This window comes from Chroicocephalus ridibundus, chromosome Z (assembly GCF_963924245.1).
Source record: "Chroicocephalus ridibundus chromosome Z, bChrRid1.1, whole genome shotgun sequence".
Classification (NCBI taxonomy): Eukaryota; Metazoa; Chordata; class Aves; order Charadriiformes; family Laridae; genus Chroicocephalus; species Chroicocephalus ridibundus.
In genome coordinates, this window is record NC_086316.1 from 73,620,301 (window position 1) to 73,631,811 (window position 11,511).

Below are 11,511 nucleotides of genomic sequence, written 5' to 3' on the forward strand. Positions count from 1 at the left end.
TTCACTTCCGCTCTCTTCCTGGAAGCGCCGGGGGTGGCAGCCATGCCGCTGTCCGCCCCGCCGCCCGCCAGCGGGCAGCCCTACCTGCTGTCCGCCAGCCTCGACAACGCCCGCCACCTCTCCAGCCTCCTCAGGGCCGTCCACTTCCAGGACCACGCCACCTGCTTCGCCACCGCCAACGGCCTCCGGGTGACGGTGGAGGACGCCAAATGCATCCAGGCCAACGCCTTCATCCAGGTGGGGGCCGCGCTCCCCGCCTGGGCCCCGGGACAGCCCGTCCCCGGCCTCCGCCGTCAGAAGAGGCCGGTGCCGCTGTAGAGAGGCACCTGGTGGAGGAGTTGTGTAGCAAGTGTACCTGCGGAGAAGGGGAAACTGCAGTGAAACGGCGGCGTAGCCGGGAGAGCTGGCATGAAGGAAGGGCTGTGATGAGGCTGTGGTTGTTTATGAGATATCCGCGCTGCCGAAAGGCCAAGCTCAGCCCCTGGTTTGTTCACGCGTACCTGCTGGCGTGATGAGCATGCTCCCTTGTTTAATGTGTTGGCATCTGCTCAGCCCACTGCTCCTTCCAGCCATACCGTTCTTAGATGCTTGAGCAAGCTCATGAACGGTCTGTCTTTAAGTATTTCTATTATGCTTCATCCCAAAGCCAAAAAAGTAGGTTTAAGTCGACTCTGGAAGAGAGTAACAATTCAGAGACACTCATCTGCAGTGTATCAACTGGGTAAGCCAAGCACTTACAACTGCAGGGCAGGAGTGTGTGCTGCGTCAGAAGACTGGAGCGGTGGTCTGCCTCTTTCGCTCTCTCATTCAGCCAGTGATGAACTTTATCCTGAAACGGTGCTTGAGAGGTTGTGCATAGACAGGATCTCAGCTACACTGCACTGTCCAAACAGACAGCTTTAAATAGCAATCTAAGTTATTTCTTCTTAACTTGTATTTAGTATAAGATCAAAAGCAGCCTTCCTCGCTTCCCTACTACCTCTTTTGCAGCTGTGACTGCTGCCTTTGCTTCATTTTAATTTTTTAAGGTGCACTTTTAATTTTTTCTTTTAACAATGGCTTAGTTTCTGAGTGTGAGTGGTTTTTGGTTTATTTTTATTTAATGTATATCCAACTTGTAAATGCTTTGTTCTTAAGAACAGGCATCATGCTGGTTCCCGTTTTTGAAAGCATGTATGATACTGGGTATGTAGATGGAAGGGGTGAGGACTATTTTATGGTAGTAACTCAAACCCAACTTTACCTTTCCTTTGTCCTTTAGAGTCTGTTTATTTGCTGTCTGTGAAACTTCAGCCTGAGCTATGTGTGAAAGGGGAGTAGCCTGAGTCTGCTTGTTCTTGCATCTCCCCTTGCTTTCTCCTGCTCCATGCTGCACAGTCCTTCTTTACACTAGTTCTGTATTTGTTTGGTAGCTTTCTGCTATTTGAGTGGGTTAAGCTGGCTTATGAAGTGGTCAGCATGTGCAAGTTGAAGTTAAGCAGCGGGCAGGAGCAGAGGAACAGTGACTGGAGGTTCCTTTGAGAGTGTTGAGCTGTTAAGAATAGTGTAGAGTAGTTCCAGTTGGAAGGGACCTACAATGACCATCAAGTCCAACTGCCTGACCACTTCAGGACTGACCAGAAGTTAAAGCATTGTTCAAATGCCTCTGTAACACTGACAGCCTTGGGGCATTGACCAGCTCCCTAGGAAGCCTGTTCCAGTTTCTTTACCTCTTGGTAAAGAAATGCTTCCCAATGCCCAGTCTAAACCTCCCCTGGTGCAGCTTTGAACCGTTCCCATGTGTCCTGTCACTGGATCCCAGGGAGAAGAGCTCAGCATTCCCTCTCCATGTCCTCTCCTCAGGAAGATGTAGAGAGCAATGAGATCTCCCCTCAGCCTCCTTCCCTCCAAACTAGACAAGCCAAAGCCCTCAGCAGCTCCTCACAGGACATTCCTTCAAGCCCTCTCACCACCTTGGTTGCCCTCCTCTGGACGCATTCGGGTCTCTTCACATTCTTCTTAAGTGGTGGGGCCCAGAACCAAAGGCAGCTTTAGGCTTTAACATTTGTGGCTTGTTTTTAAATGATAAAAGATAAGTGTTTAGGTTTTCATGTTTATGCCATGCTACTTTTTTTCAACTGTGACCTGATTTTATTTAACTAGTTTTGAGGATGAAGACCCCTTTTTTCTTTAATTGATATGTTACACATAGAAATTACTTTGCATTGCACTGATCTCTGAAAGTGAAAGCACCGAATTTGAGGAAGTAAGTGTAAACTGTAAAATAATTGCAGAAACTCCCCTCTCTTCATCTATTTCCTTTCTCTTACAGGCAGAAATTTTTCAGGAATTTGCTGTTCAGGAGGAATCGGTGACGTTCCGGATCAATTTGTCTGTTCTCCTTGACTGCTTGACCATTTTTGGTACCAGTTCTTTGCCAGGTATGGTGCATATTTACCTTGACAGTGTACGTGTATCACTTGTAATCACATAGTGAAACCTGTACATAGCTACAAGGAGATTTCCAGTCTTGGCAAAAACATCTGACTTCCTCCCCTTAAGTCCTTCTGAGCACGGCAGCTATCACAGTTAAGCAGGATCCATCCTGTTTACTGAAACTAACACAAGTATGTGCTGTGGCAACAGTCGATGCAGAGAGGAGAGGAGCTGATGGACGTGACCTAGCCAGTGTGTCAGGGACTGCTGCAGCAGGAGAGGCTAAAAGAGCCCAATTCAGTTTGGAAGGTGGAATAAAGGTATATGTCTGTGTGATGCTGTTGGGGTAAATGAGAAACAGAAGAGTCTTCCTGTGAAGATAATGTTTCCTGGGTCTATGTAAGGCACAAAAGAACTGCTTCTTTTGGGAGAGAACCCCTTAGTGGCATGAGGTCCAATGAACAGCCCCAGCTTGCACCCTTGCTCTGGTTTGGGGCTGAAGATCTCAAATAATTTCTGTAATCTTGGTAAGAAAACATTGTCAAGTAGTTTGTTCAGGAATCTTTGGCAAGTTGTGTGATGTTTAGGCTGGAGTTCTGACTCAGGCCAGTGCTGTACCCTACCACTGACACATGCTGTGACTGCCTTCCCGTCGATCTGTTTTCAGTCCAGGGCCCAGATCATCCACATCACAAAAATGCTAATTTGTTCCCAAGTGCCCTTCGCTTAGGGGGAAGACCTGGGCACAGCTGGCGGAATAGTTCCTCCGCAGCCCATTCATGGTAGTCAGTGTGGATGTAGAGAGCGCCAAGGTTCCCTCTGCTAGGGGGGGTGCTTCACGCCGTCACATGCTTTTAAGTGGCCAGCAGGGCAGGCTGCACATAGCACCGGGTTAAAAGACCGCTGCTTGGGCAAGCTGGGGCAGCCTCTTATCAGAGCTGTCACTTTAGGCTGAAAAAGCACAAAGGCTGTCAGTACATCTTAAGGCAGCAGGGGATCCACACTAGGCTTGCAAGGGACTCAGGCTGAGTAATTGCTTCCAACTGTAGCGAAAATCGGCACACTGGGAGACAGTATAGACATAGCTTGGAATTTGTCTTGCTAACAAATTTTGTATCAACTCAATGATAAATGTGATCTCTTTTCCAATATTTCCGTGGCTTGTGCAACCTTGGAACATCCAGCTACCTCAGAAACATTGACAAGCAAATATATGAACTAGGAAATGTTCTGGTGCAGATTTACTGGGCTTGAAGAAGTCTGCAGGGGTTCCAGGTAGCACCGTCAGTTCACTGTGCTCCAGCTTCCAATGCTGTTATGTGGCACCTTCTGTTCCTTCCTTCTTCAGGCTACACCTGTTTTGTGAGTATCATCTCCAGCTTGCAGATAAGGTACTGAGGAATGATACTTACCTAAGGTCTCACAAGAACTGGCTGGATTGGTAGCACTTCAGGTGCTGTAAGAGCACTTTAAATTTTGCTTGTCAAGTGCGTGAATTACAAAAATCAAGTAGGCTGTATTATTAATCCTGTTTGTAGTCTTTTCAGTGACAGAGGTGTGTGGGAAGCTGCTTTCACAATTATGTGTACAAATATTGAATTGCATTAACCCATTTGTTTAAACAAAAAAAAAAGTCTTTGTGAATTTTATTTCCTATAAATCAATTATAATTTGTTTTTTTACTTGATGGTTGTTCAAAAAATATTTTCTCAAGCAAAAATAACAACAAGTTAGCATGGCTGTGTGGGTGCTACAGGATGCACTATGTACTCGTGTGAAGTAGAGTGATAACCATGACCCATTTTTTTGGGGTTGAACTCCACATTCCTCTGCCGTTTCTGTTGTCACTCTGACCCAAAGGCCTAAATCAACTGTAGTAAACAGCACTCTGGTTTTGGGAAACCAAACATCGGGATTGTGAGTACCTAGCAAAAGGAGGATGTGACCGCAATGCAAGCTAAGCTGCATTAACTTCAGTTTAGGTTGCACAAGTAACAAGAGTAGTGAAGAAAGACGGTGTGAGCCAGAGCGCGCCTTGGGACCGTGAAGGATTTTCCAATTCCACTGAACTATTTGTAGCATATCCAGCGTCATTGTCACAGCTGGTGTTCCCCGTTTGGTACGTGACATGAGTTGGATTTGAACTGGTGGCTCTGTACGAGTCATTTCATTTTGCTGCGTAACCATTAGCACTTACAGGGCGTCCAGGAGGCTGCACTAAGCAAGCTGCATTAGTGTATTGGAGGCTGGACCAAACATGGTAAATCAAATTGATCTGTGTCCCGTATGCCAGGAAAATGTGAATTTTCTGAAGGGAACAGATGCACAAGCTAGCTCCCAGAAGAACGTGTGTTTCCTTCTCTTTTTCAGGATCAACAACGGCCCTTAGGATGTGTTACCGTGGTTATGGTTACCCCTTGATGCTGTTCTTGGAAGAAGGAGGAGTAGTGACAGTGTGCAAAATTAACACTCAGGAACCTGCTGAGTTGTTAGACTTTGATTTCTGCAGTACAAAAGTTGTTAATAAAATTATCCTGCAGTCGGAAGGGCTACGAGAAGCATTTGCCGAACTGGATATGACCAGCGAAGTTCTGCAGATTACCATGTCTCCAGATAAACCCTACTTCAGGTACTGGAAACTATTATTTTCAACTCAAATGTTGATGCTTGGCCTCCATTGGTAAGGACTGGAAGTTTTCAGGGTGAAGAGGGGGGAGCTATTTTATAATATTGCTTTATTTCAAGAAGAATTGTAATGAGTATAGCAAATCACTATATGTAATCTAATTAGCGTAGTAACAAATATATTGACAGCCTGGTAAATGTGATACTAATGCAGACAGTTTAGCATTTTTAATTAAATAAAGCCAAAAAAGCCAATAATGTTTTATGAAACAGCCATTGAGATATGCAAGATGACCGACTGAGCTTTTAGAGAGCTGTGATCAGGTACTTTGAGATGTTGCCTTTTGTCTTCCAGGTTATCCACTTTTGGCAATGCAGGAAGTGCGCATCTGGACTACCCTAGGGACTCTGATTTGATGGAAGCATTCCACTGTAACCAGACCCAGACAAACAGGTTGGGAAGTCTGTGATCAGTGCCCTCTCTGGCAGCTTGTGTGTTCTTGGTGGGAAGTTTAAAAGGCTGGTTTTGTGTTGCTGCAACATTTATTTCACCAGTACTGGGCTGGGGTCGGGGCTGGCGGCGGGGCTGGCGGCGGGGGGGCTGGCGGAGAATAACTTCTGATCTAATAAAAACCTGCGACCAAAAGCTAAGCAATAACAATGTCTGTCCAATGTTGTTACCAGGAAGAGATCAAATTAGCACGTTGCTAATTGCTTTTTAGTTACTCTGTCACTTTAATTGGAAGTAATGTTTCAGCTCCTCTCTACACAGTGTTATTTTTTTTTCAGATGACTTCTTTTTTTCCCCCTTCAGGTACAAGATTTCTTTGCTTAAACCGTCTACAAAGGCACTGGCATTATCTTGTAAAGTGTCCATTCGAACAGATGCTCAAGGATTTCTTTCACTGCAGTATATGATTAGGAATGAAGATGGACAGATCTGTTTTGTGGAATACTATTGTTGCCCTGATGAGGAGATTACTGAAGCTGAGCTCTAGATGCATGTTTTGGTGTCTGTACTATATTTATGGACATGTGTGAATACTATATTTTTTTGTATGAATACTGTATTTATTGATACACTTAATATTGTTGGCTTTTTTTTAACTGTGGAATTAGAAATACGAAGACTTCCTTTTTATTCCCTTGTAAACGTTTCTTAGCCTTGACTCCGAAAACTGAGGCTGAAAAAGCAAAGAGAGGACTTGATCTCCTGTAGGCAGCTGATTCCAGCACACTTGTTAAAGTGGTGTTCGTGTAGTATGTTACTTTTTACAGTGTTCTCCAAGAATTTTTGTTTGTGTTTTTTGTCTTTGGCTTGTTCTAAGCAATTACACAAGGGAAAATCTGAATCCCAGCTGTATGTTAGCCGGTTAACTTTCAATGACTTAAAAATAAAACCAAAGTTGTCTTGAAAGAGGATGGCATTTTCAGACTGATTTCTTAATAGCAGCAGGTGGTTTCCTTCTGGCAAATGCTGACACGTTTTGCTGGTGAAGCCAGTAGGCTCCTCTTTATCTTGATTAATTAATATAACTCAGTTCCTTGGAATTTCATCTGATACCAATTTACCCTTTTGTCTGCAGTACTCGTGTTGAATTGGTAAATTAAGATAGAAGCCAGGATTTACTTACTCATTACCTTAGTGTTTTGTATCTAGTAATTTATTACACATCTGCAAGAATGCTGCTGCTGAAATGTTTCTGTGTGTCCGTGTCCCCCGTTCCTACCCTGCTACTTTCTACTAACGCTGTTAAGAATCGTAAGAAGGTATAAAAGTTTCATATTTGAAATTATTTGTGAAGCTTGTTTACCTTCTCAATAGCCTTTTCTCAGCAACAGGAGGGACTCCTAAACTGACATAAAGAAATGCCTGCCTGTGTCCCACGGAGTGGTGTATTGATACCGCTGCTAAAAATGGGCCTAACCTCTTAGTGAAAAGGGAGAGCGCTTTCTGGAGAGTTTTCTGCAGCGTCCGGCTTTGCAAAACAGCGAGGTGGGCTGTACACTTCAGTCAAAAGTTGAACTTGCCCTTTCACACCTCTCCGTTGCAAACAGCCTGCTCGAAGCAGGAGGTCCACCGACCCAGATGGGACTGCACAGCACGCTGCAGGAGACAAATCTTCCCGCTGTGGGGTGTGACCCGAGAGTCAGTGACCTGCGGGTGGTTCCTATGGCTTTAGACCGCAGCCGAGTTTTGTTGTTTGTCAGAAGACGAAGTCCCGCTTTGCACACGTGGAAAACAGTATGTTCATATGTTACCAACGTGATTGCTCCCCAATTCAACAGCATTCAAGTCTTCTGGGTTTATTTTAAGTTTAAAATGCTTTTGTTGACCATTTTTTTAGCTCTTGCTTATGTCAGCAGTTCATTTTTGTTATCTTCATGCAGATCATCCATTTATTGCAGTAAATTTTACATTTGAAAAACAACTACAAATCTTTGAACTACAGGACTGACAAAGATACTTAATAACATTCTAAATTACTCTTATTTACTCTATTTTATTTTTTTCCAAACTTAAGTATTCAGTATAGGTGAATTTCCTTTTAGTTTACTGTCTCTCTCTCTTCAGTGAAAAAAAAATATGATGCTGTCATGGTGAATTATTTTTACTATCCCTGACTATTGAGTGTAAAGAATGATTTACATAATCTCTGGGTGACAGGATAAAAATGGAACAGAAGACATCACTTCCTTAATGTGATTTATTTTAGAGTAGCAAAGTTCCCTGTATTGTGTTCAAGGACATTACTGTGGCTTAACATTTGTACTTTTGTATAACTGCCTACAGATGTACTGTATTACTCCTTAAAATAGTACTTTTGACAATTTCTTCTGTAACCTACCAACACTGATCATGGAAATAATATCCTAAGAAGCTGGAACACCACAAAATACCAGAAAGTTAACTGTTGCATTTCGTAAATAATAGGCATTACAGACATGCATGATCTGTGGAGGGTGTTACATCTGTACCCCAAGCCCTCGAAGCTGGCGCCTCGACTCACCAAGGCTGGGGGGGCGTGTGCACCTTGTGCCTCTCTGGGTACGGTTCTGGGTGGACAAAAACATGGAAAGCCTGGGCTACAGACTCCTTGCAGCAAGGCAAGGTGTGGGTTTAGGATCCATCCGTGGTGGATTCTGTTCCATCTCTGCCTTCAAACACAGTAAAATAAAAAGGGTGAAGAGGAGAATGACAGGAAGGGCTTTGCATCTTTTTGACCTGATAAGTTGGTTAAATTCTGCAAACCTGCACTGTTGGATTAGATTTAATTTCTTACCACACTTTGCCTGAGATCCAGGACTTGAGTGACCTTTAGCACATTTTATCTCTTCCACTTGACACACCTTTTCCCCCTGCAGACAATGGGAAACCTGCAGTAGAAGAAACATTTAGTTCATGTTCTTTCCTTTAGTAGTAGCACAGAATGGACTTGTCATGACTCGGATTTTGCCCACCTGCTTCCTTGTAAAGTTGTACACGTAAGTACTCGGAATGACTGGTGGTGTAAACTAAAAACAGTTCCTGGAGGTGGGAAACGAACCAGCAGGTTCAACAGTAGGTGCTGCCTGGCTGCTCTGATTTACTGCGTCTGGGGCTCTGGGCAACCCAGATCCAGTGGCCACAAAACTGACAAGCGACTTTTCCTCCAATTATTTTGATTTGTGCTTTTCAGAGTAAGCACCGACCTCACGTCTTCAAGAAGGTGCTGCTTTTATTCTACTGGAAAACCACCACCAATAGGCCTTGGGTCCCGTTGGTCTGCTGAGATACTGGAAGCCAAAATAACAACTTTGGCTGCTGGTCCTGACACTCTGTGCAACAAAACACCAATGATGCCGGTGCTAATGTTTTCTCTTGCCTCCCAACGCGTTGGGAAGTTCCTTTTTCTCTCTGGCTTTCACGTGTTGATGCCCGTCCACGACCATTTGGCTCTGTAAAGACTGTTGAGCACAAAATTCCCCAAAAGCAACCGAGTTCTATACCTCCGTTTCAAAGTTAGTTATGGGAAAGAGTCAGTTATTTAATATCTAGTTAGGGGTGGATTTTTAAGGGAATATATTCTTGTATTCCTGACTGGACGGGGGGTTAGCAGAGTAGCTGGAAAAGCTGAGATAAGCCACATGCTGTTTCCCGTAGGTTCCTGTTTTGAACGTCGTCTTGTAGCAGCTTGTAAACCCCTAAGGATCCAGCAGGTGGCTCTTACCAAAACAAATAAGTAGAAATTGTATAAATAATTACAGTAAACCCAAACAGTGTTTTTTGCTGGTAGAACACTTAACATTATTTTTTAAATGGAGCTATTCTGGAATGGAGGCTTCCTGTTGAGACAGAAACGCGTTTTTATGCGAATCTGTCTCTGAGGAGGGGCAGGACTGCCTAGGTACAGATGGAAGCTGCGCAGGATACATATAGCTGGATGTATATAAGGCTGCTTCAGCCTCTTTCTACCCCGCTGCTCTCCTCAGCCGGGTCATAACGGCTGACAGGGCGGTGCATTAGTGTCGATAAATCTAATTGCAAGGGCTCTGCAAGGCAGCGAGTGTTGCAGGGGATGTAATGGGGTGCCCACGTGGCTCTGTGACGGAGAGGAAAAGACTTCACTGAGAGGTTCAAATTAACAATTTATTTGGACTTCACTCACAGGTCCGATACGCCACTATTGCAAGTTCTTACGGATACAATGGAAGAATGTACTATGGCAGTTTAAGGGAAAAAGAACAAAAACAATTCATAGAATACACTATTACCACCTAACAAGTGATTCCGAAAAGTAACAACACAAACCACGAGCATGCTAGACATGAATACCTTAAACGAGTGCACAAACTACGATGTTAGAGCATGCTAGACATCATACATACGTTATTAAATCACTTACCCTCTCTCTCAGGTAAGGCCACTCGGTCCTGGGAAGTCACCTTGCACAGCCTCCTGGGCAAGGGCAGGCAGAATCTCCTACAGGCCAGCTCTGTCTTTGGAAGACTCCCCCACTTTTTCTGCCCAAAACTTTGGACTTAAATATCCTGTTTCCAGGACTGTGCTTGAATGGATTGCACTATCTGGGATGGTTATCTCCGGTGGTTTGATGGCCCCTCAGATAGCAATGTTTATTTTGGGATGTCTGGTCTCACAGTCACTGAATAGTGGTGGGACTGTGACTTGGGGCATTTTGTTTGTTAAGGTGGTGCATTCGGGTTTCAGTTCTGGTTTGGGTTCTTATTGTAACGCAGTGTTGAGACCACCCCTGGCTGAGCCATTTCCACAGCTCTCCCCAAGCTATCTCTGCATAGACAGGGATCAATAAGTGTCTGCCGAGGAGACGGAGCTGAGTCGAATGGCAACTCCCTGCATCTCACCTTTTGTGTTCCCAAACCAGTTTGGCCGTGTGAGTCTTGTGATCCCATTCAGGCTCTAATCTCTCTGTGGAGTTAATAGTGAGAAGTGGGTTTGAATCCCCACCACAATCGTCACTGTCACTCTGTGCAAGTACCCTGGGCCTCCATGTAGAAATGCACCCAAAGGAAGTCTAGAAAGATCTGAACTGCATGACAAAGAAATCCAGGAAAAGCTCCCCTTTTGTTACACCATGGAAAATCTGCTCCCGCAGAGGGCAGGGGGACGGTGGGAATGTCACTTCCTCTGGAGCAACAGCGCTTGGTTGAGTTCGGGTCAGCACTTGGGAAATCCCCTGAGCCCAACCATTTATTTTGCAGATCAAAACCCCAGTGAGCCACTAGTCACAAACCAGACATCGAACCTGCTTTGTTGGTGGCTGGTTCTTGGAGAGGAGGCTGGAGAGGGTGTTGGGTTTTCCAAGTCTCCGGGTGTGAGGCTGTGGGAAGGGACGATGAAAGCTCTCCATGGAGAATTTAGCAGCCTCCCAGCTCAGATGGGACTGTGGGATTGACTGAAAATGAGCAAGCCAGCAGAAAGCAGGACACCACCAACACCATGGCAGGGCCCATCCCCAGCAGTGTAATGATAGGGGTTGTCTCGTTTTAGCGTCCAAGAATGTTCCTGGCCACTTTTATAGGCACATCCTGATGAATCACCAAGAACATGTTTCTTCTCCCCACAGCTTTACAGTAAGCTGTTTACCTCGACACAGAGCGTGCCATCTCTCCAACAGCTGGTTGGAGACATTCACTCTCCTAATAAACTAATTAGAGGCAAGAAACAGGACCCGGAGGGCGCTGGGGCAACACCAGGCTGTCACCTGCTCGCAGCACGGGGGAGCGTGTCCCCCGCAAGCCACCGGTCCATGGGGGTGGCCGGGGGTGCCAGTGAGGCGCAGGCTGCACGGAGCTGCTGGAGGGCAGCTGGCGCGGCTGCACGCCCTCCTCCTCCGTGCGACCGCCCAGACCGGGCGATCACGCATGGATTTAATTACGCAGGTGTTTGCAAAGGAACGTACTGCCAGACATCCATCAGCCAGCGCATCTGCGGAGGACACTCTGCCAGCC

At 45.3% G+C, this 11,511-nt stretch overlaps 1 protein-coding gene across 1 annotated transcript; it reads left to right on the top strand.

Annotated features, from left to right (window-relative positions):
• The first annotated feature begins 4 nt into the window (after window positions 1-4).
• Window positions 5-6,460, top strand: RAD1 (RAD1 checkpoint DNA exonuclease). Its single transcript, XM_063320361.1, has 5 exons — window positions 5-237; window positions 2,312-2,420; window positions 4,786-5,044; window positions 5,396-5,494; window positions 5,855-6,460. The coding sequence occupies exons 1-5, from the start codon at window positions 43-45 to the stop codon at window positions 6,036-6,038; spliced, it is 846 nt and encodes a 281-aa protein (XP_063176431.1). The 5' UTR covers window positions 5-42; the 3' UTR covers window positions 6,039-6,460.
• Window positions 6,461-11,511: the final 5,051 nt, after the last annotated feature.

Coding starts and splice junctions, on each gene's coding strand:
- RAD1 (XM_063320361.1), top strand. CDS start 43: ATGCCGCTGTCCGCCCCGCCGCCCGCCAGCGGGCAGCCCTACCTGCTG. Junction 238..2,311: donor AGGCCAACGCCTTCATCCAG/GTGGGGGCCGCG, acceptor TTTCTCTTACAG/GCAGAAATTTTTCAGGAATT. Junction 5,495..5,854: donor AACCAGACCCAGACAAACAG/GTTGGGAAGTCT, acceptor TTCCCCCTTCAG/GTACAAGATTTCTTTGCTTA.